Below are 24,196 nucleotides of genomic sequence, written 5' to 3' on the forward strand. Positions count from 1 at the left end.
GATGGATGGAAAAGGAGGAGCCATGGCAGCGGGCTGGCACTGTTCAGCAAGAACAGCTTGGGTGTCACCAGAAAGGGACTCCCTCACTGCTGACTTTGACAGCCTCGGGAAGCTAAGCCAGGATTTGCTGCTTGCCTCGCAGCCTGTTAGCTATTTTCAGCCCAAATGAGTGATGTAGCCCAGCTCTGGCTTCCCAAAACATTGATGCAGGCGTGAGAGGGATGATAAATGCAAGAAGGCTTCCGAAAAAGAGAACCAAGAGAGGGTTTGACCCTCAGTGCCAGACACAGGCACAGGGGGGCACAGAGCAATGCACCCCGGGGAGGGCAGGCGTGGTAGGGGCACGGCCAGGGATGATTAACAGGGAGAGCAGTGGGTGCATCCCCCCTTCCATGAATGTGCCAGCCGAGCTCGTGGTGCCTGGGAGCTGCTCCAGCCCCTGCGGGTCTGTCACTGCTGCTGGAGCTGATGTTCTCCCCCAGCGCCTGCTGCCAGCCTGACAACCCCCAGCCCTGCTGCTGTAATCGGGGAATTGGAGCAGATGGCAGCGGTTAGCTGAAAGGAGGAAAATCGCATCCACGGCTGCCACGTGCTGAGAGCAAGCCCTTCCTTCCCAAGCCCTTCCTTCCCAAGCCCTTCCTTCCCAAGTCCTTCCCTCTTCAGCAGCTCGGGGGATGAAGGTGCTGTGATCAGAGGGGAGCTGCCGGGGCAGGGCTCTGCAGCCGCAGCACCCCAAAAAGTGCCCAGCTGCTTTTCTCTCTTCTGGGAGAAAATAAATCTGGCTGGGGCAGGCCGGGCAGGCGAGGACCTTGCCCCGTCCTTCCCAGCAAACATGTGCATTGTATGTTTGCAGATGTGCAAAGGTCACGATGAGCAGAGAGACATTCCTGGGGGTGAGCTGACGCCTCGCTGGCCAGCCCGCATCCCAGGACCTCCGCTCTGGGCTTAACTGGTGCTGGGGCACCTGGATGGGAGGAAAACACCAGTTTTCTGGTGCACGCAGCCCCCTGCAAGGTAGGCTGTGGGGAGAACCTGCAGCATGAGCCTCTTAACTGACTGCACCTGTGATTTCGTTAGCCCTGTCTTTCCCCAGGCAGTAGGTGCTCTCACGGTGTGTTGGGTCCCCTCTTCTGCTCACACGCTGCACACCTGCTGTAAGCACAGCCAGAAATCGTCTTCCCTGGCAGGCTGCAGAGAAACTTTCCTGCTGACTTCTTCTGGCTGGGGGAGGCTCTGATCCCTTCTGACACACGCTGCCTGCCCTGCAGACGGGGCAGCCGCAGCCCAGCGCACTGCGTGCCCTCAGCCTCATCCTGCCCTCGGCTTGCTGAGCATCCACAGCAGAGGGAAAACCGCAGGGAAATACAGTCTTTGCAGTCATTTCTAAGACACAGGTCTTAGGCGGGACTGTTCTGGGTAAATCTGTGCTCTTGTCTCACAGATTAAATCAATTAGCACCAAGGAAGAGGTCTGCACTTGCAGCTGCTGAGCCTGACTCTCCTTGTGCTCATGCTGATTCAAGCCAGGAATAAATAAAGTCCATAAAGGTACTTTGATGTAGAACTGAGAGTGAGAGGAAAATACCAGTTCTGTTACCCAGCATTCAGCCTTCACTCTCTTGGTTTAGTGCTTCTCAAAAGCCCCTTGGGTATAACCAACTTATTTTTAGCTGTTTACTTATTAAACAAACGCAAGGGAAGGCTAAATGTCAAGGCATTTCTGCATACCGAGCCGGACTCTGCACATTTACTCTGTCACAGGCAAGGATGCTGGAACAAATTCTCTGCTCTGGACCTGGGGGAGCAGCAGGGCCAGCCAGGGAAGGGCAATCCTGCCCAGGAGCTGGTGCTGTTTGTAGCCTTACCCCATAAAGATCTGGATGCTGAGCACCTCCCGACTGTGAGAGCATCTATCAGAGCAGTGCAGCACCCATTGGATGGCTGTGTATATCATCTCCTGCTGGGTTTTTACTATGTTTAACCCCTCCACACACACAGCTAATAAGGAAATGCCCAGCTGCAGAGGCAGAAGCAGAGAAGAGGTGCAGGGACTTGCCCAAGGGTGATGGGAATTGGATGGCAGAGCACTGGGCAGGAGCCTCTGTGATGGAGCAGACCTCAGGGCCTTTCCCTGCTGCTAACTCTTTTATCCTCTCCATTTATATCTCTCACAAAACATTTTGGGGACGTATTTCAGCACACACTCCGAGGATGTGCAGGAGAGGAGTCTTGCTGCCTAGGCTGGTGGCCGTAAGGAGATTCACCGAGGCTCTGCAGCCTGCTTTGTGCCGGACCCTGGCCGACGGGCTGAGCTCTCCTGGCTGGGACAGGACCTCTGGCGGGTGCTGTGCTGGGACAGCCTCCCGGCAGGCTGGTGCCAGCGATTCCTGCCCGCCTGGGAGGGCCAAGCGGGGATGGAGCAGCTGCCTGCTCGCCCGCCTGGTAAGGCGCAGCTGAGCGGCCGTGACTCAGCACCCAGAGCCCGTGTCAGGCATGGCGCCAAGCGGCAAATCCAGCTCCCGGCTGGGTTACCTGGGTGCTGCCAGACCCCAGAAAGCAGGGACGGGTCCCTGCTGCCTGCCCCGGGTGGGAGGCAGGGAGGGAGCGAGGCTCACAGGCTGCTGGTGGGACCTGGGGGCTCTGAGCAGCTGGGCACGGTGCGTGGGGACGCAGGGAGGGACCCAGGAGTCTGGATATCTGGTGGCCCCCCTCTGGGTGGGAAGGGGGTTGCACAGAGCTGCCATAAACCCAGGTCTCTGCTCTGTTTGGAAGGGGAAAGAGAGGAGCCTGGTGAAATCTCAGGGATGTCTGGGCTCTAACCGGGCTCGGCAGGCGCACACAGCGACCAGCGGGCTGTCTGCGTGGAGCAAGCACGGGGGACCCAGGGCACGGAGCACGGCTCTGTGCAGTGCGTGCCGCTGCCCTCCTGCCTCCGAGCTGCACAACACAAGGCTCTTTCCCCTCGGCTGGGAGATCCCTGAGCTGCGGGAGATCCATCCCTGAGCTGCGGGAGATCCCTGCGGCGAGGATGGGTGAGACACCCAGGGGTAACCCCATCGGTTTGGTGATGGTAGCCGGCAGCTAACATCGTGGACAGCTTTCCCTGGAGATGGGGTTTTTGCCCTTGTGGCCCGTGTCCCTGCTCAGCCCTTCTCAGGTCTTTTCCCCACGCCACAGCCCCCCCCCCCCCGCTCCTTTGCCGTCCTGCCCGCCCCGCTGAAGGCAGAGGCGGGGGCCCCGCGCTCCCAGGGCACCGCAGGAGTTTTTGGAAAATGCTTCCACCTCGTGGCCCTCCGGAGAAATGACTGCCTGGGAGATGCCAGGCTGCACCCCCACGAGCCCAGCTGGGACAGGCAGTGCCAGGGCCGTGCCACCCCTTTGCTCCTTCCACCAGCTCCCCCCAGGCTGAGCTGGGGCACCTCTGGGTGCCAGCAGCACCCACACCAGCAAGCGGAGCCCAGGCTCCCCAGCACACAGCCACCAGCACCGGAGCACCCATCAGCAGGCCACGGGCCCCGCCGGGGCTGCCCTTGCAGCTGTGGGGCTGGGGAGGAGGAATTGGAGCAGGCCCCGGTGCTCGCAGCCCAGCTGTGTGCACATGCAGACACACGAGCGTGTGCCAAAGCTCAGCCCGGAGCTGCCGGACCCGTTATGCTGGGGGGCGGCGTTGCCACCCCTGCTTGTCCCCCAAAATCTGCAGGTGGGGGGAGGAAGGAGTGGAAAAGCCCGGAGCGCACAGTGGTGAGCACCAGCGCCTTGTGATCCCCATCCCACTTCTGCCAGGGATGTCCTCTGAAACGCCGGGAAAATCGCTTCTCCCTGCAGGAGCTGCCTGGGCTCTTCTTCTCCAGGAAAAACCTCTGGCTTGCACGTGGGTTTCCCACTAGCACACAAGTTTTGACTGGATTGGGGTTTTTTATTTATTTATTTATTTTATTTTTTGCACAGGATGGGGATGACACATCTGCAGGTTTGCTCTGGGCCACAAATGTTGCACTTCATATTAAATATTTTTAAGACAAATGATCCCTCTCTTGCAATTCTCAAGCGTTGCCTCATTTCCCCCATAAAAAGCCTCTTGTCCTGCTGTCTGCTAGTGGATAGGTTTTGGAAAAACACTCTAAAACCTTGTGGTGCTTCCCCCACATGCTGTTACAGGAACCAGGTGGCTTTCGCAAGAACTCTGTTTAAGGACAGCTGCATCTCCCTGAAATATCCCACGGTGGACAGCCATCCCTCATCTCTGCCCTTGTGGAGCTCAGCAAGTGTTACAGAAATCCAACTCAATATGTGCATTTTAGAGGATGTAATCACTCTTAGAAACAGCTTTCTCCACATTCCCTGCAGCTGAGCTACAACTCTCCTGGCTGCAAAACTTCTGCAGCGAGGGATGCATTGCTCGGCCGTGCCCGTCCAGCAGCAGACCCAGCCTGACCACACTACCGATTACTTCTGCGAGTATGAAATTTCTTGCACTACGCTGTAATTTTGCAGGAACTCACCACACTGTTCATCTGAGTGCTGTGCTAACGCAATCAGCCCCTCTTCAGAGGTGTCCAAAATGTCTTTGTCAGCAGCTTCGCTGTTCTGCGAGGTTTTACACCACGGTTTTTGTCCTGGAAGCAGTGTCCCAGGTCCAGAGGTGCTGCCAGGATCTCCACCCCACACATCAAACACCCAGCAAAGCCCAGCTGATAGGATGCTCTTGCAACCTCGGCTCTATGGAAGAACAAAACAGAAGGATTTCCCCGATGGGCTGTGCGATCCTAAGGGCCCCCTGGTTTCCTGCACAAAGGTGAATGATTCACAATATTTGCTAGGCATGAGCAAGACTCAGCTTTGTTTGTAACAGCAGCAGTGTAAAGTGATTACATTTTTAGTAGTCTTTGCTTTTGTCATAAAACAAAATCCATGAAGACGGCAAATCCATTTGCCATGCTCCTTATGTGCAAAACGCATCGTGATTGTTCCTCCCAACGCCAGCGAGAGGACCCCAGCGCCACGGCAATGCCGCAGGGGAATGGCCGAGCTGGACAGGAGGGGTAAAGCGCACCCATCCTCGCCGGGGCAGAGCTGCTTCTCCACCAGCACCCAGTGACCACAGGCACCATGCTGCTGCTCTCCATGCTGCCTCTGCTGCGTGCAGATGTGGTAGGGCCCTGCTGAGACGAGACAGAGTGGAAGCAGCGACGCTCCTGCTGTCACCGCCAGCGCTGTGCACACCAGGGACCTTCCAGCAGAACAGACAGCCAGGCTGCTGGCTGCCCGTTTGTTCTCAAACACACAATCCCCGACCCAGTCTCGGCTTGAACAGCCTGCAGAGTGGAAGCTATTCCTGTGAGAGGTTGGTAATTAACACGGGAGAGTGAGCAAACCTGCAGACGATCTGCAAGCACACCGTGTGGACGTGGAGTTGGAAACGGTGCCCACTACCCAAAGCTTCCGCACGGCTCCTCGTCATCACACAGGGATTTGTCAAAGGGGGGCTAATCTCCCATTTTTTGAGGGTTTCACGTTCTGCGGGAAAAGTGGCTGGGGTTACAGAGGAAACTCTCCCAGCAGGACCTGAGTGAATCTCAGCCACTGTGCATGTTTGGAGAGCTGAGGAGCCCTGCACGGCCGCTGGACTCTCGCACTGCCTCTGACTTAAAGCTCAGCTTGGCAAGCTCGATCTCGCACGGGGATGGCATGGAGCAGGTAGGCAGGAATGCAGAAGGATGACAGCCTGCCAGTCACCGTATGCGGCACCGGCCCGAGGAAATTAAATCCCCGGGCCATATGCTGTGCGGCACGGGGGGGAGCGGGGTGTCTGCAGCAGTGTCTGCAGCTGCCCGAGCACACCCGTGGTTGGGGGTTCATAACCCTGCAATATCTCGCTGCTCCCCCGTCCCCTCGGTGCTGAGCAGGGAAGGATAGGACCGGGGAAGCGAGGGGAAGCGAGGGGAAGGATGACACGAATTCAGCCAGGCCCCCTGGCAGAGCAGCCGGGGAGGCAGAGCCAATGGCTGCTCCTCGTCGTGAGTCCGTCCACCTCCACCCCCCTTCCCCGAGTCCTTAAGTTGCAGCTTTGAACTCCCTCGGCGTTCAAAGCAAACATGATGCTCAGCGTGAACAGAAGGACGAGCCTGCTGGCAGGTACACAGCGCGGACGCTGAGCCCGGCAGGGCCGGCTGCTGGGAGAGGTACGTGCCTTCCGAGGCAGGGATCCGAACGCAGTCGCATTTGGGATGCAAACTCGGAGCAGACTTGAATTTTCCAGCAGGGGGAATATGGAAATCTGGCTCCTTCAAAATGATTCATCCCCCTTCCCACCGCCGCCACCCCCCCCCCGCGTCCTCTCCCCACCCCTCGCAGCGCAAAGCGCCCTGCTGCCGTCCCTCCAGCCCGCTGCCTTCGTGCCGAGTGTCCCGGCGTGCCCGCCTGTGCCGAGCGCGGGTGGCACCCGCGGGGCTGGTGGGTGCTGGAGCCGGGGTGCTGGGAGCTTGTGCCAGACGCTGAGCGGGGATCCCAGCTGGTAAGAACCGTCCTTGGGGAGCTGGGTGCTGCCCTGCTCAGTGTGGGGGTGTTTGGGGTGCAGTGAGGGGCTCACCAAATAGGTGCTGCCCCCCCCCCCCGAAAAGTGTCAGACACCCGGCACTCCCAGGGCTGGAGGGAGGGGAGGGAAGGCAGGCAGTGAAGCGGGGATGTCTGCTGAGTTCGGCTGCCCCTGTCCTCGGACTTTGCTCTCAAAGCATCCTGAGGCGATGCTGCATCCTTCTCAGCTGGTGCCCCTGCCCTAGGTGGGTTTGGGGAGTGGGGAGGAAGAGAGGCCTGGCTGCAGGATGCCTCTGTGATGCGCTGGCGTTGGTCGTGCTGGGTGCTGGCCCTTTTTGGCTGGGAGGGTGCAGGATCTGCTGGCACTGGTGGCCAGACATTAGGCTGGACGGCCGTGAGTGATGCCCAGATGCAGCCCTCTGTGGTTGCAGAGGGTGGTGGAGGTGACACCGTTGTGGCCACATCCCTCCAGCGTCCCTCGTTTGGTGGCAGAAGAAAATGACTTCTTTCCCAGCGCCACGTGGCTCGTGGCCCCCAGAATTTCCACGTAATTCGGTCTCATGAGTATAAACACAGGGCTGTTCTCTCAAGCAGAATTAAAAGGAGGGGGAGCCATGGGGATGCCCCAACCAGGGCTCGCAGGATCTGCCTGGCTCCTGGGTAGCATGGGACGACTTTTGTGGTCTGGAGAAGCGAGCAGCCAGCGTGTGCATTCGCCAAACTCACAGCCTGGGTCTGCCCGTCCTGGGCCGGGGGCTGCAGCTCGTGGCCCCGTTTCCCATCCCCTGCCTCCTGGTGCCGGAGCAGGGCTGGTTCCTGTGGCTGCGCCGATATAAATATTGTCTAACAACCCCGCTTCGGGAGCTGGTGCCGTCAGGTGGCGCTTGGGAATTGGCAGCATCACTGCGGGAAGCCGGGAGCAGGCACTTGTTGCTGCGAGCTCAGGGTGGGCAGGGGAAGGTGGCACCGAGGGTCACCGGGCACCGAGACCCAAACCTCGGCTGCTGCCAGGTGGCACGGGGAGGGAGAAAAGTCAGGGGGCTGAAATGTGCAGAGTGATTTGTGTTGTGGAGACGGGAAGAGAAGCGTGAAAAGTTTTTTCTCTCAGCTCCGAGGAGTGTGATTTTAATTATAGACCGCTTCTTCAGATTTAGCCTTGTCTGGCATGTGATTCCAGCCCCGTAACCTTGGCAGGCTTTGCCTGTGCGAGCTGCTCCACGCGCGTGGTGTGACGTGGGGCTGAGGAAGAGGCTGCCCTAGGTGGAAGTTTCTGGGCAGGCTGGAGAGCCGTGGCGTGCTCGGGGCATTGTTTTTGGCCAGCGGATGCCCAGGGTGCAGAGCAGCACGTATGTACCCCGTGGGCTCCATAAATCTGCTGCTCCCGGCATGGGGCTGCCCCAGCCCTGTAGCACCCGGGACAAACCCCACAGCTGGGCCAGCCCCATCTGTCCAGAAGGGCACAGGGCTGCCTGGATTTATTCCCCACGTCCCATGTGCCACCTCCCCGCACCATAGCGGGGGGGAATCAGCTCCTGGGGCTTGGGGCAGCACCAGGCAGAGGCAGCCGGGTGGCAGCTCGCCGGGTGGCCGCGCTGCAGGCTGGCCGGCCCCGTGCCACCCCTCTCCACCTCCAGGGTCAGGCAGGGTCTGTCAGCCCCCCCCGGGGCAGACGCAGCCCCAGCACGGCCCGGCCCCCCTAACCTCAAGGATAACCTCCCAGTGACTTCAAAGGCAAGGCATGGCTGAGAGGACAAAGAGCAGCGGCGCGGCTGATAAGGCTTAGGGACATATTTAGGTGAGTAAGGTGGTTTGGGGAAGCCCAAACACGAAGGCATTTTTACAGCTTTGCTTACGTGTACAGAGAACAGACAGAAACTGGGGGAAAAAAAGAGCTGCTCAGACTGAAGTCGGAGTGTTCACATCAGGGTTTGCAGCCAGTTTCACCGAACTAGCTCCGACAAAACTTCCACTCAGAGGCAAAAAACACAAGCGCAATCCCAGCCCTGCTCAGAAGCTAGATGGGGCACTGGGGATGGGGCACGAGAGGCTCGCACAGGAGCTGAGCAAAGCCGAGCAAAGCGTTTTGGTGTCCTTGTAGCGGTGTGAGCCTCGGGCCAGGCTGCTTTGGTCGGGCAGGGCCAGCTCCCACAGCTCGCCCACCTCTCCTGCAGCTCGCCCCGTGGCTGTGAGCATCGCCCGGGCTGCCCATGGGGCGCGATGCTACCAGCAGCAGCCCCGGCTCCAGCGCAAGGGCTCACGTCCCCTGTTAATCAGCATTTAATTAAAGGACATGCTGACATTTGGAAATCAGAAACAACTCTCCTGTGTGGGCTGCCTCTCTCTGCCGCTCGCCTCTTCTCTGAATCACTCCCTGACATTTTGCCAGATTAGGATGTGACTCTCTCTCCCTCCTTCCTTATAAAAATAAATTGAAAAGGAGATGCAAAGCCGCCGCTGCTCTCGAGGGAGAGGACGTAGGGGCTGGGGTTTCACTGGGGAAAACTCCCGCTGTTACCGGCACTACGGCAGCCTCGTGCACAGACCCTGCGCGGGGCTGGCGGTGCTGGGGCAGGCGCTGCGGGGATGCTGAGCAGGGGACTCTCACCGGATCGGTGCACGGCAGCCGGGTGGCCCTCCTGGCTGCTCTCCAAAGCCATGCACCCCCAGAGAGCCATGTGGGCATCTCGGGGCCCCCCCAGCAGCCCTGGGGGTGCACCTGCAGGGACAAAAGCAGGCGGCGTGTATGCCCTGTGGGGACACAGCATGACAGGGGATGACAACCCCCTGCTCGCCCCCCACCTCCTGACCCCACAGAGCCAGCAGGGATCGTTCCTCTCATGTCCTCTCCATCCTGCTGGCCCCTTCCTTCCCCCTCACATTTGCCCCCACAGCCAAACCCTGGTTTTGCTCAGGCTTACCCTCACCTGCCCCCCCCACTCATGAGCACCCCACATGTGTCCCCCTTGCCAACCTTCCTTTGCCACCCCCCCGGCAGCAAGTCCCTGCCCCCCCGGTCCTCTCCCCCTGCATTGCATGAGCAAGAGCGCGGCGGCACCCAAGTGTGCTCCGAGGTGCCCCCCGCTCCCACACCTTCTGCTGCTCTTGAAACGGGGCCAGCGTTTTTGTTTGTCTGCTAGCCCATGCCAGAGCTGGTAAAACGCAAACAGCAGCAAGGGATGGGGGAGGAGAAGGGGTGGGGGGGAACCCTCACCGTTCGCTTCCCCTCGGCTGCTCATTTCAACCTTCTTTCAAGCAGAAATTACTCACATTAATCAAGAGTGAGAATGTGTTTGCAGCCCTGCAGATTTGGCAGCGCGGAATCAAATTCCATCAGTAGCAGCAGGAGGACGGGAGCCTGTATCTCTGCTGTGCACAGCCTAATAGAGCCATTGCCAGAGGAAATTGGATCTGAGAACTCCCCTAAATTAATCTACCCTTTAAAAAAAAATGCCAGGAGATCTACATGACAAATGAGCGTTTGCAACGGAAACTGATGCAAACACCCCGCATGTCGCATCGGTGTGGATCTCCCCCTCTGCCAACACCTGCATGGGAGGAGGTACATAACAACCCCGACCAGCAGGGCCAGGGGGCACATGGCAGATGGGGGACCCCAACGGGCAGCTGGGGCCACGAGAGCTGCTGGGATGGGCAGGGGTGCGACGTGATCGCTGCCACTCAGCCGCTGCAGGAGCCCCTTTTTGCAGGCTCGGAGCTGGCTGCGCCCGCACTGAGCGTGTTGGAGGAGCTTGGTGGGATGCAGCCGGACCCAGGAGCAGTAAGGGGCCATGGGGCAGAGCTGGGGGCTGCCGTGCTGGCCCCCACCTCCCTCACCCCGCGGCGTGGGGCAGAGCAGGCAGGTGGAGGCTTCTGGGGCTCTGGCTGGCGTGCGTCATGGGGCCGGGGCGCAGGTGCCACAGCCCAATCTGCTTTAATGGAGCTGCTGCTGCTCCAAGGTGATTGCTACTTTATTGGCTTATTTTTAGCCGCACGGCCGAGCTGGGAGGAAGATGGATGGGTCTTGTCTTGGGAGAGACTTTTTGCTTGCTGTCGGAGCCCGGGCGCAGGGCTGTGAAAGCTGCCTTGAAAACAGCGGGGGTGAATCTCCCCGTGCAAAGTGGGGAGCTCACGGGGTCCTGCTCCTGCCCAGGGAAGGGTCCCAAGGGTGGGCTGGGGACTGAGCCCATGGGCTTGGGAAAGCACCAGGGTGCTGAGCTGGGAGGAGAGCAGTCTCCAGCAAGGGGCTGCCAACACAGCTGTTTGCAAATCCCCCCGGTAAACCACAAAATGCCATGCGATGGTCGGGACCTCGTCTGCCCTGAGGGTCCCTGAGCCTGGGGTCTGCCTGCTCTCAGCAGCGCCTGCTGGTGGAGTCCTCGCCTTTATTTCTTAGGTTTCTTAGCTCCCTGCCCCTTACCTGGGGACTGAGCAGGGGCAGGTGACAAGGAGACAAAGAGCACACCCGGTGCCGCCTTGGGACCGCAGGGACTTGCACCAGGGAAAAGCAACCTGGAACATCTCTCGAGGAGCATCCCTGCGGAGGGCAATGCCTCGCCCCAGGTGCCTTGGGCACTGCGTGTGAGCTAGGTTTGCAGTCCGAGTGGGCCGGTGTGGCTGTGACTCTGTAGAGAAGTCTTTCAGTAGGGATTTCAGATCTCAGACAAGTCTTTCAGTCGGGATTTTCGCTCCCTGGATAGATGTGCTTCGGGGGGTTTTGTTGCAGGAGCATTGTCAGGTGTTTATGGCAAATACGCAGCAAGGTGTTGGGATATTACAGAAAGGGGAAAATAAAACACCTCGGTAGACAGCTCGGAAAGAGTGTGAACTCATTTTAAAAATGAACAAGCCTGCATAGACAGTGCGTGGCAATACCTGGGCATCTCTGCCTCCCCTGAGGCTGTGGGGACCGATGCCATGAGGGGTGCAGCGCCCATCTGTGCCAGCACGAGTGCGGCGCGCAGCCTGGTGTGCGGCGGGGCCACGGGGGATATTGATTCGTTTTCCACTGTAACCTGACAGAGCCTATTCTGGGGATGTAATGAAGACAGATGATCCCATCCCCTCGCCACAGCGCTTTGGGGAAGGGGGAAATTATCCGCCGCATCCTGGAGGGATGCTCCACATTCCTCCGTGCCTCTCCCCCAGATCTCATCTAATTTCCACCCTCTCTCCCTGATTTTTCCTTTCTGCTGTCCTTACGGCTCTCTGCCTTGCCCGCTCAGCACCCACCACCTCAGCTGGCACCAGGAGAGGGATGTGGGGCTCAGCGGAGCCGGGTTCAGACCCCTTGGGTGCAGCCCCCTCGGATGGGACAAGCTGGGGGAGGACCCTCTGCAGCTCCTGGTTTCCTGCACTGGGAAGCACCCCGGCTTCCCCAGCACCCTGCTGCCAGCCCAGCTCGCTGCCAGCTCACATCCCACCTCCGATACCTCCGATACAGGACGAGACGTCCCCAGAGCCACCCTGCTTGGGAAACCCAGGCATGAGCCCAGCGCCTCCTCCCCGGACCTGTTAAATGTCATCTAAGCGCAGCTCTGCGAGGCTGATGAGCCCCTTCCGCAGCCTGATCTCGGCATTTCGGAAACCTCAGGCAGAGCTTTTTCCTCCGCTGACCAGCGGTTGTGAATCCATCTTTATGGTAACACCAGGCTCAAGCATTCGCATGCCAGAAGGCAGTTATGTACAGCCATAAAAATGATTTAAAATTGGCCAGGGTTTAAAAAAAAAAAAAGAAAGGAGGAAAGAAAGCTCATATATTATCAGGTCTTTATTTCTCTTCTAGCTTTTGCCCTTTAGAATTCATGTTTTCAGGCTTTTCTCCACAAACAACACAGTTGGAAATGCTAAAACGCTTTTATATAAGAGCTGAGAAGCCTCCAGAATCACAGGGCTGCGGGAAGAAAAAAATACCGCCTGCTGTAATGCACGAGATATGATCTCCAGAGCTGCCAGCACCCTTTGCAAAGTAACCAGCTCCTACTAAATCTTCAGAAAGCCGATGAGTCTTGCTGCTATCTGCCATCAGACCCAAATCCCATCAGTGCACTGATCTGGGGTTAGGCAGGGTTCAGCCCTGACTCGCTCCGGGGCTGTTCCCCAGGGCTGCCACGTGTCCAGCCATCCCCATGGGAAGCACCCAGCCCTACAGGGAAGGTGTCCGGGGCTGCGGGGCCCCGTGGTGAATTGCAGCCTCCCTTTTAAAAGTTTGAGCCTTTTTAGGGGGTTGTGCTCCCATCGGTTCCCTGGGTGCCGGCCAGCCAAGTTCCTCGAGGTGAGAAACTGAATCCTGTAAATCTGAGGGGGGCCCGTCCTGTGGCAAGCACGTGGTGCTGTGCCTCTTGGCTGCTCCCAGCAGGGCAATCACTCTTTTTTCTTGGCTAAGGGAGCTCATTTCCTAAATGGTGCTGTCTCCACCGCAAGCGAGAGCGGAGAGCTGGTGCCCGGTGATTTTGAAGAAAAAGCCTCTGAAAATAGGGCACCCCCGGGACCTGCCTGCCTGTTACTGGCTGTAGGCACACCACAACCCCAGCGATGAATTTTTTAATGCCTGCAGCCCCCCCACCAGCCCTTCGCCCGCCCGCTTTTGGGCTGACTTTGCAGGACCAGCTGTGGCAGGCTGATGCGGGGCGAGGAGCGCGTCCTCGCCTTTCGCAGCCATCTTTTCCTCCTGCTCTCAGCTCGCAGGCTCCAGTCGAACATCTGGCAAAGTTGTGCACCACGGGCAACGCGAGCGTCGCTGCTCATGGCAGGCCAGGCTGACAGATCCTGTGAGATCAGCCCCACGAGCATCAGCTCTCGGTGATAGCTCGCTCGCAAAGGGGAAAAAATGGAAGCAAATCTTACATGACACATTTATTTTTGTCATCTATTTATTAGCTCAGAGCAAAAGTCCTGCTGCGCTGCATTGTGGGGATTATGCAAATGAAGGACATCAAGACAATTAAAAAAAAAAAAAGCCCAAGTGAGCACAATGTCAGAGCCGAGCAGATGCTGCAAGGGGCGCAGCCCTCCCTGGCCGCTCCCGACCTGCCGCAGCCCGGGCGCTCCTGCTCCTCCTCTGGCTTGTGCACACAACCCAGGGGATCAGCTCGTTAGGCCCCTCGGCTAACGAGCTGCCCACCACGTCCCTAGCACGCTGCCCTTGGCGGGGCTTCGCCTGCTCCCTGCCGAGGGGAGGGGATGCACTGGGTGGACCCTGCAGCAGCCGCACTGCATCACTGCGCTCACCTGGGGCCGTGCAGCCAAACCCGGGGGTTAGGCTAATCCGGGGCTGAATTCGGATTTATGGGTGTCCAACGGGGCCACCCACGAGGCAGAGAGCAGGGAGGTGTCCCTGTCCCCCATGGGTCCCCATGGGAGAGCAGCCCAGCGCCCTGAATGAGGGGACCGGTGGGGCGATGCCGTGCTCATGTTGGGTCGGACGCTGGCTCGGGAGCAGGATCAGCTCGCTCTGTGGGTCTGAAGCCTGCCTAAATCCCCCCTGAGCCACCCGTTGTTACACTGACAGCTCAGGATTTATGAGAGCTCAAGTGAATGGATAGCAATGAGCAAGGAAAAAAAAAAAAAAAAACAGGTCCCAAATCCGACTTCTCCTTGCTGCTGCACACCCCAGAGGACCCGGGCTGTGTGTTCGGGGATTTAATTCTGTCTGAACCCCTCTGTTTTGAGACGGAGATGGAGGAAGAGCTTAAGGCAGCTGAAGTGCATGTCGATAGCTGTGTTCAAGCACAGCTCCTGCCCCGGCAGACCTTGGAAGTGGAAAAAGGCTGTTTCCCCGAAGCGTGTGGAGGAGATCACGCCGGCTGGCACTCGGAGACACCGAAGGATCCGGGGAGCAGCGGGGGAAACACGCTTCCATCCTCACTCCGCTAATTATACTCATTAGGGAAGGAAGGAATGCTGCCTCTGATTTCGAGCTATACCAGCTATTTTTAATTTCCCTGCCTGCTGAAAGCACAAATCGGAGCACTCGGGTGTTTTCCTCTGGAAGCCGGTATTTCTCCTCCCAGGTCAGAGGCTCTTTGTGTCTGCCTGGCTGGGAGACGGGGGCCGGAGACAAAGCAGGAGGGGAGGAAGGGGGAGAGGGTGCGGGGGGCGAGCGGAGCCCCTGCCCGTGTGGGGACATGGGGAGCGCGGGGACGTCCCCATCCCCATCCCCATCCCTGTCCCCATGCCACCGGCGGGTCGTGCAGGGCTTGGGGATGCGGATGTGTGCGCGGCTCCGCAGCCCAATGGGGAGAGCGGGGCGCGGGAGCTGGAGGTAATTTATGCTCTGAGCTCACCCCGGGGTTGCGGGCAGCCGTCCCCAGCCGGCGTGGGAGGGAGGCCTCTGCCCATCGCCCCTCCCGCCCGCGCCACACACATCCACACAATTCCCCTACAATTAGGAAGACACCTATTCAGCACCGCTCCTATTGCCGGGCTTTTGTTCCTTCTCTTCTTCTCTGCTGGCCAAGAGCGCTTCCCCTCCGCACGGCTGCGTTCGGCGCTCGGCGGTTTGTTAACTTGCTTCTCATGACGCCTCCAAAGAAAGCCGGTCCCGCCGAAGTCCTGAAATAGAGGGGAAAAAAAAAAAAAAAGGAAAAAAAAAAAAGAAAGTAAGGCAGCATTTTTCTCTTTCTCTCTTTGTTCGGAGCCTTGCGTAGTGGAGTTGTGTGTGTGAGTGGGAGAGACGGTGAATCAGAGCGAGCCCACGCTGCGCGCCCGGTGCGCGGCGGGCAGCGAGCACCCAGCCACCTGCAGCCAGCAGCGGGTGTGCGTGCACTACCTGCACGGCGCTCCTCAGCCGTGCGGGCAGTGCCCGGGCACGAGCACCCCAAAGAAATTCACGCTCTGCGTCTGTTTACGGTGCATGTTGACAATGTGTTCCTGGCCGTGTGCGTGGCTGTGGCTCTGTGCGGTGACTCGCAGCGTTTCGGAGCTAATCCGCGGCATTTGCTTGCAGCAGTTATGTTCTTGTGGCTGTAGATGTGATTAGCTGAAAAAAAAAATGTTAATTCTCTTTGTTTCAGGCAGGAATAATCACCAATTAGTCATAACTCATCAGTGTGTGACTGTTTGTGAAGCTGTGTGTGTATGGATGTGCTTTCACGTTGCTTACATTGCCCCGATTTGCATGCAGCACATCGAGGTGCTTATCAGCTGGATTACACACCAACTCTTCAGCTGGTGCCCGTCAGCCCGAGGTGTGCACTTGTATGAGTGTTCCTGCACATGAACACACGTCGCTGTACATACGTGATAAGTTTTTTTGTCTCTCACTCAAGTGCCATGCCGGTGGGGGGGGGTAGCACTGTGCCTGTGTGCACACAAGGACTTTTGCGCTGTTTGCACCGTGTGTAAAATCTGTGCATCGGCCCCTGCTTGCAGGCAAGGAGAATGATGAAGGGTGCCCGGGGCAGGAGCGTGTTTTTCTTTCTCCCGAGCGTGAACTGGAGAGCGAGGAGCAGATTTGTTAGAGCTTGTGCCTTGCCGAACAGCATCGAGTCCCGTAAGAAAAAAGAGCCAGGTGTCAGTGCGCTAGGAAGAGATCAGTGCTCTGATGAAACAGCACCGGAGAAATCCTTCCTCCGGCTGGGAACCTGCAGTTCAAACGGCAGTGCTGGCATTCGGCAGGGCGGAGAGCGCTGGGTTTTCTGCGATGAGGTAATCCCGAGGAAAGATAAGGGAAGCGGTGCATGTATTAACCTGAAGGGAGCGGTGATGTCAGCAAGGGGAATGGGGATTAATTACAGCGAGATAGGAATTGCCTCGATTTCGGTGCCTTTTGATTCCGGCTGTTCTTTCGTACGTGCCTGGCTACGGGAAGCAAAGGGACGGCGGCGGGGTCCTGAGGGCGGACACGGTCTGGAGAAACCGATCAGTGCCCAGTGGCTTGGGCAGAGACCGGGTGCTGGTGGTGCAGAGACTGTGCGCGTACGTGTGTGCCTGTGCGTGTGTGTGTGTGTGTGTGCATGTGTGTGTGTGCGTGCGTGCGTGTGTGTGTGTGCGCTCGCCTGCCTGGGCTGCGATAGCCCATTACGGAGGATAACAATTTTTCTCTGCTGGAAGCACCAGCGCTGGTGAGGATGGGTAGGGGAGGGCGGCAGAGCCCCCGACCCACCCCGAGCTGATGTGCTGGGGTGCCCCCGGGGACCTGGCGATGTCCCCTCCTGGTGTCTGCGGACAGCCGGGGTGCGTGGCAGCCCCTCGGCACGGGGCTGGGTGGGAGCAGGTCTGGGACGGCTCCGGGAGGGGAGAACAGGCTCGGTGTGAGCTCGGGGCACCTTCACATCGTGCTTGTGGGTCTGCCCGTGTGGTTCATCTCCCCCCGGCTGTGGCTGTCCCTTGTCACCCGGCACCCTGGCGCCGTGTCCATGAGGGTGAGCAGGGGAGGAGAGGTTCCCAAGGTGGAGGAGAGGCGCTTTCTCCGTCAGGATTTGTCCTCATGCTAATAGGTGTCACATTATGTCATGGGTCCCTGGTGAGTTGTCAGCAGAACATGACAAATCGCTGGTAACGGCAAACAACGGCAGACGAAACACAAATATCTCCCGTCTGCATCACCTTAGATCTGACACTGCTGAATTTTTCACGCGGCGGGAAGACCGGGAAGGTCACCGCTGAGGAGCGAGGTGCGTGCTGGGGACGTGCCCAAGACCTCCATCGAGGGGAACACCTCTGAGCATCTTCCCCTGGTGCGAGGAGACCCCGGGGGCCCAAAGCGAGCCCAAGCCTCGTGGTGCCTGGCCACGGTCCACCAGATCCCAGGAGGGCACAAAGAGCTGCATGAGGCTCGGCCACCCTTCTGCCTCGCACGCACACCTGCATGCGCACGGCGGCGGCTGCCACATGGGCACACCATCGTCCCGTCCCGTTTGGGTCCGAATCACCCCAGCTCCTGCCGATCGCCTCCAGCTGATGATGGGGAGCAGCACCCCATGGGGAGGCTCCAGCTTCTCTCACTCGTGCCGCTGTAAATCCCCCGTGGCAGCGAGCAGAAGGGGTCTGGGTGGGAGCAGGCTGCGGGGCGAGGTTCGGCTGGGGGCCGGTGGCTGCATCCTGCCCGGGGGATCGAGCTGGGGCTGAGCTCAGCCTGGCTTCACGGGCTGCAGCTGCCCTCCCGTCCCCTGCCTTAGCAAGAGCATTTCTCATCAGCCCTGTGTGCTCCTCCTACAAATCCAGACAAATTCCCCCCCGGCTGCTGCAGCGTCTCCTGCCTCGCAGCCCAGACTTAATTACAGCTGGGGCTGCGGGAGCTGAGGCAGCCGTGACCAGGAATGTGCTAAAAGGCCGGGGAGGATCTTGTTAGGGAGCGACTTACCTGGGTTCCCGAGTCGCGTTTGCCCTCTCTTAATGGGCTGCATGGCAAATTGACGGTTGGTTTGCAGGAGCAGATCCGGGTCATTGTCTTGTCCCTTCCCTCCCTGCCTCTCTCATCCCTTCATTTTGGAAAAAAAAAGCCAGAGAAAACAGCCGCGCTGTGTGCGTTGGGCTGAGCAGGGGGGGTCGGGGGTCGGCAGGGCTCGTAGGGACCCAGGGCACAGCAAGCAGTGGCCTCGGGGTCCCAGGGCTGGATGTGACCCTCCCCGGGCTGCTTGGCTGCTCTGCTGAGGACCCGTTTGATGGTTTGCAGAGCACAGGAGCACCAAGGAGTCAAGCCAAAATGAAGGTATTCTGATTCTTTTTTAGCGCTCTGGGAAACAAAATCATCTAAAGGTTAGAGAGCTTTTTGTTTCACCTAGAGGAAAACCTTTCATTATGTTTCCAGTCACCTAAAATGTGTATTTTTGGTCAGAGCAAAGGAGAACTGGAAGTGTCATGCTGTTCCAAATGGAAAAGTGGCGTTGCAACTTCGCGGAGTTGGTTTTGTACCTGAAGCCAATTTGTACAAACTCACTGGATTTGCAAAACAGTCCTCCTGGCTCAGAACTGCGTGCTCCTGCGAGAACATTTCTGCTCTCCAAAGCCACCTCAGGCACCCCCGGAGCAGCCCATCCAGGAGCCTGGTGCTGGGCTGTGCTGTGCCGGGGCAGCCAGAGCCCAGCTCTGCATGCCCCGTGCCCCACGGCACCTCTCCAGCCCCATTTTTGCAGCATGATTCCCTGAATTAGGGAAAAGCAGACCCTGGACCCACTGGAAGAGGAAAACACATCCCATGGGCTGCCTGGGCAGCGGGGAGAGGCAGATATTCCTCTCCTTAAAAGAAAGCTGAACAGTTCTGTGTTGCCTTCTGTGTTTTGGAAGGAGCGTGCGACTGCACGTGCACCTGCAAAATTAGGACTATTTTGGCTCTTCCTGCGTCTGTGGGGTTTTTTTTGTGACTGCCAGAGCATCCTGTGAAGGGAGCCTGGGCTTTGCTGGGCTCTCGCTAACGCCACACTGCAGCGCTCGCAGCGCTGCATCACACACGGACGTGTCGAGCACATCTCGGTACGGGTGCTGCACACAGCTTGGTCTCCTCGACAGCCGCCTGCTTTGGGGGTGACGGGGAAGAAAACCCCGTGGCTGTTTGCTGAGCTCGCCACGAAGGGTGCTGTGCGTGACCTGGGGGGCGCTCAGCTCACCTGCCCTTCCTTTTTACTGCCTGTAGGAAGCAGGCAGCTGGGGGGTTAAAAGATTTAGCCTCCGTGTGTTTTGTTAAAGCAGCTATCAACGGGAACTCAGGTGACGAGGAAGCTGATTATAACCCATAAATAACCCCGATATCACCCCATCTGTGGGACGTACAGGTGACAGACAGCGTGCACCTTAGCTGCGCACAGCAGCGACACAATAAGTGCGTTCCAGCCGCCTCTTTCCCAAGCTGATGTTTCCATAAAGCCAAAAAGTCCAACAGTAACGGCTTGGAGGACATGGAAATGCACGCTGAAGGCTTGGAAATGACATTGTTACAATGACAAATATTCTCTGAATGCCCAATTCATGATCCTGGGCGCCTTATAAATATGATTAGTAGATCTAATCTTGCTGTGCTGGAGCCAGTTGTCAAGACAGCTTGAAAATGGATCGTTGCCCAACTCTGACATCAACCGCTCCCCAAGTTATAATAGTTAATGTTTTAAAAACTAACCAGGAGCTCGGTCCCGCACACCCTGTCCTGAGGCAGGAGCCAGCGCGGGGCTGGGGGGTGAAGGGCTGGGCAGGGGGGAGCTTCAGATGATCCCCTAAAGGAAAGGCTGATGGCACCTTGTAGGGATGCCACTGCTGCGGACCACCGAGGAAAACAAAATCCTCTAGGTGAGCCTGGCGTGGCTGGTGTGTGTTGGATGCCCATCCATCCGTCCATCTGTCTGTCCACCCCATCCTTTCCCGTTTTCGGCAATGTGGTTTTGTTTTTCTCCCCCTTGCAGTGGGGATGAGGCAGCTCCGGTGAGACTCTGCACGTCTCCGCTCTCCCCGCTCGTGGGACGTGGGGCAGGGAGCTGGGGACGGGGGGAATGAGCCCCAGGGGAAGGCGAAGCAGCGCTGAAAGCCCTTGGCTCCGGGGAGGCGTCACTCTTGTGCTGTAATTCCGCGTGCTCTCACTTTGGGTACTGCCGTGTGGGCACCCCAGGGGCCTGACAGCTCCGGAGGTGACGCTGCCACGCGGCTCTCTGTGTGCCGCCGGGAGCCGCCGGGCACCAGGTTTGCTGCAAAGCGGCTGGGAAGGCAGGGGAATAGGATTTCCAAAAGCACTCCGGTGCTTCTGGGCTGCTGGGATGATTTCCAGCCAGGCTGTCGCAGCGTCGCGGTGCCCCTGGGACTGGTGGGACCAGGCGAAGCCCGGAGTGCCCCTGGCTCAGCAGGGAGCAAGGCAGGTAGCTCGCTGAAGGCAGCAAAATGCATTTTAAAGCATCACCCCAAGCAACGTGAGTCCCTGAGGTGTGTTTGATGCCTTTACCCGGGATTTTCTGGGGGATCCCAGGAGGGACACGGCTTCAGAGCAATGCGGTAGTGCTCACTCTTTGCAGGTGCCAGCAGCTGGGGCTGTGTTTTTGGGGCAGCCTGGACTGGGTGAAGGCTGTGGGGGCCTGGTGAGAGCCCCCGAGCTGCTGCCCCCCTGCCCAGCGCCCAACCTGCCCACACGGCCCCCACCTCCGGCCAGCCAGCGCCTGGGACAAACAGCACGGGGGAGGCTCTGAGCGTCTCCAAGATACGGCGGATTTGGGCACCCTGTCAAATGTTCTCATTGTCTGACCCTTGTCCAGACGCCAGCAAAACCCTTTGGGAAATTCCCCCTCCACCCAGCACACCGGCTTTAATTACAGGAGAGGAATGCGAGGCGCAGAGCGCTGCTCCTGCCGCCTCCGTGCACCCGGCCCGCGCGCTGGGAGGGCGGCGAGGTTTGGGGGGCAGAGGGGGGCAGAAAGAGGGGCCGTAGGGAGGAAGAGCGGGGGCCATGGCTGGGTGCCCCTGGACGCTTCCCAGCGCGGGGAGAGGAGCGGGGGAGGCTCGTCCCCCCCGTCCCGCTCTGGCAGCAGTACCCGAGCAGCAGGACATGAGTAATATCCATCCCACTGGGGGAGTTAGATCAAAGGCACTGAAGTAGATACAAGAGGTTTCTGCTTCACAGACCAGAGAGGCTGCAGTTCAATAGCGCCTTTGTTACCGGCTCTCCGGAGCTGGGGATGGAGAAATACCTGACCCCCGCCCCCCCCCCCGCTCCCGGCCCCTCGGTGCACAACCATTTCAAGTATGCAACCGCGCGGCGAGGCTCGGCGGGGACGCGGGGACGGGGCGCTGGGGACGGCAGCGGGAGCAGGGGAGGGCTCGGGGCTGCAGGGGCGAGCCCCCGGAGCTCGGAGGTGCTGGGGGTGCTGGGCACCCCCAGGCAGGGAGCATCGCTGTGGCGCCCGGGTCTTGCTGGGGGGGACCAGGGCGATGCAGGAAGGAGAGGACGGAGCGGGCGATGCCGTGGCGGCTCCATCCCAAAGCCCGTGGTGCTGGCGTGGTGCCCTTCCCGTGGAGAGGATGCCGTGCTGCCAAAGGTGAGGTCAGCCGCGCTCGGCCGGCGGCTGCGGGGCGTCCTCGGGGAGGTGCGGGCAGGTGCTTGCAGTGCCCGAGGGCTGCCTGGCTCTGCGGGGTCCCTGCGGAGCGGTTATGGGGCTGGTGGCCCTCCAAGGGGAGAGCAGCGTGGTGCTGGAGCTGCCCTCAGGTGGGCGCAGCCTCCTCGGGAAGGTTTTGGGTGCCTCAGAGAGGCAGCAAGTGTGGCTTGACCATTATGCCTTGACCCCGTGGTGCACGAGGCTCTGGGAAATGGAGGCCATCATATTAGCGCACCCCTGGGACTGGGTTGGTGCCAGAGCTGGGGAAAAGAGATGGGCACGGGGCGCCTGGCACCCACGGGTGCACACTGGGGTCTTCACCTGCAGGCACACATGGCAGTGCCTGCGCCCAGGGCACGGTGCTGGTGCTGAGCCATGGCTGTGCCTGCGGGGCTTGGGGCCACTCTGCCCATGGGTACATCCAGGGCAAGGGGCCGGGACGCGAGGGTGGCTGCGTCACAAAGCGTGGCACACGGTGGCCTTTTCTTCTTGCCATTCACACGCGGGAGTTCAAGGAGAAAAAGTCTTGGGAAACACCACTTCAGAGCCACCCCTGTGCTTCACGACTTTGGCTTGCAGGTCAAAGTCCTGTTCGCTGCTATCCCAAACTGCAGGGTGCAGAATGCTTCCCCCTTCCAAACCTGGTGGCCGCATAGTTTTAGAAACATTCAATGTCCCCAGGGTTCTTGCTAAGGCAACAAGAAAGGGAGTTCCCTGGGCTCAGCAGCAGAGCTGACCTCACCAGCTCCTGGCAGTTCGCAGCTGCTGCTCAACAAGCCCAAGGCCCAGGAGGGGAAGAGAATGAAAGCAGGAGCCAGCACCTTCCCGGGCACAACCTGGCAGTTTGGGGGCCACCAGAGGAGCTCCCCCAGGTGCAAGGAGATGCAGAGGCTTTGTGAAAGAATAAGGTCAGTGAGGTCTGCGTCCGGCTCTCGGCAGGGCTGCCCGGAGCAGCTGCTCGCCGTGAAATGTGGCACCTTGTCCTGAGAAGCCTCTCCGGTGTCTGCCTCGACATACGTGGGGGAACGATGGAGGCTCCCCCGAAAAGGCAGCAGGGAAGGCCCCCCCGGCAGGCGGCTCTGCAGCCAGAGCTCTCTTTAGCCCTTTGTCTCCCCTGACAAAGGCAGGTCTGTTCGGCTCCCTCCACAAGGCGCATCCGCCCGTGACGCTGCCAGGTGAGCCGGGGCCAGCTCTTGTTCCCCATTCCACCACTGAGTGATGGCGGCAAGGCCCTCAGGGTCTGATTTCCCAAACAGCTACAGGACAGGGCGCAGCAGCACCCCGATCCCAGCTCCTTCCCCCTTGCTGGCAAAGGGGATTTACCTGCGGACACCCGGTCCTCTGCAGAAGGGGTGCCTGCTCTGCAGGTGCACGCCTGCGCTGCTCCCCTTGCAGACAGAGCGCTGCCTGGCTTCCAACTCAAGCTTTATCAGGTTCATCGGGATCCTGAAAAGCAGCACAAAGTGATGTGATGGGGAATACATGGCACTTGGAAAGGAGCTAAGGGGTAGCTTCAGCCAAGACACTGGCAAAGCAAAAACAAACCTTTTATTTTTCTGCTCCTTGGGCATGCTGTCCCTGACCGAGGCTAGGGCACGCTGTCTTTTAAGCACCTCTGCTGCAAGAGGCTGCTGGCCCTGCAAGCACAGCTCATGCAGCGTAAGGAGCAGAAAAGGCTCCTGCACCCACAGGTCCCTGCCCGGGGGACAGAGCTGGCAGGAGTGGCCGTGGCTGTCCTGCAGGGACCCGCGGGGATGACGCTGCAGTGGCCGGAGCGATGCCGTGGTGCTGAGAGGTGACCTGGCAGAGGCCGTGGGGGCTGGACGGGAGGTTTCCTTGGATTTATAGGTCAGCGCAGGGGGAGTGGGTTTTGCTCCCAGCTGGGCATGGGAGGGTGACAGCTTAGACAAGGGGGTTGCTTTCCCCCCCCCCCCCCCCCCCCCTTTCCCTTTTTCCTTTTCTTTCCCCAAAGACTGCTGGCTTATCCTCGGTAAGCCCTCTGCTGTGGTCTATGGCTTTTTATTCCTATGTGATTGCTTTTCCTAACTCATGTAGGGCGAAAAGCCATGGGCTACGCAGGGGAGGGACTCCACCTTCCAGGCACCTCTGCAAACCACACGGACTCCTGATCCCTTTTTAATCACCCATATTTATTTGGTAACAAATAACAAGTGAAAGGGGGCATTGAAGCCTTGCGGGGCCTTAGAGGTTTAGCAAGACGGATGGGGCAGGGGGCGGCGAGCGGAGGGGCCGACAAAGGGGCCGGGGATGGCGGGGGGCACGGCCTTTCAGGCGCCGTCGTCCCCATTCAGGGGGCTGAAAGGGCGCTCCGCGGCGCTGCGGAGGGAGCAGCCTTTCTTTGCAGCGAGCTTTTCTCACGCGGTTCAAAGCGTCCCCACCTGCAGCCCCGCAGAACAAAAGTGGCAGGCGGGGACCCAGGGGCATTTCCAAAGGGGCGCCCGGGGAAGCGGCGCGGGCACGGCCGCCAGGTGATGGCAGAAGCCCATTTTCTGCTTTTGTCTGCTGTCCCTCGCCGGGGGACGGCGGGTGGCTGAGAAAAGCCCCCACACCTCCACGCCATCCTCCCAGCACGCCCTGCCCTGGCCTGGGGATGCTGCAGATCCAGGGGGTCACGGAGAGCCCGGTTTGTGCCATGCA

General features: G+C 59.3%; 1 protein-coding gene across 11 annotated transcripts in view; it reads left to right on the plus strand.

Annotated features, from left to right (window-relative positions):
• The first annotated feature begins 1,583 nt into the window (after positions 1–1,583).
• BLACAT1 (BLACAT1 overlapping LEMD1 locus) overlaps positions 1,584–24,196 on the plus strand; it is a 36,244-nt gene continuing 13,631 nt past the window's right edge. Inside the window, exon 1 of one of the 11 annotated variants that reach the window (XM_083812532.1) lies at positions 1,584–5,696. In XM_083812532.1, the coding sequence (XP_083668658.1) occupies positions 5,589–5,696 (108 nt within the window). In that variant the 5' untranslated portion in view covers positions 1,584–5,588. The other 10 variants (XM_083812536.1, XM_083812529.1, XM_083812539.1 and 7 more) reach the window with 10 other exon arrangements.

This window comes from Anser anser, assembly GCF_964211835.1.
Source record: "Anser anser genome assembly, chromosome: 27".
NCBI classification, from domain to species: Eukaryota; Metazoa; Chordata; class Aves; order Anseriformes; family Anatidae; genus Anser; species Anser anser.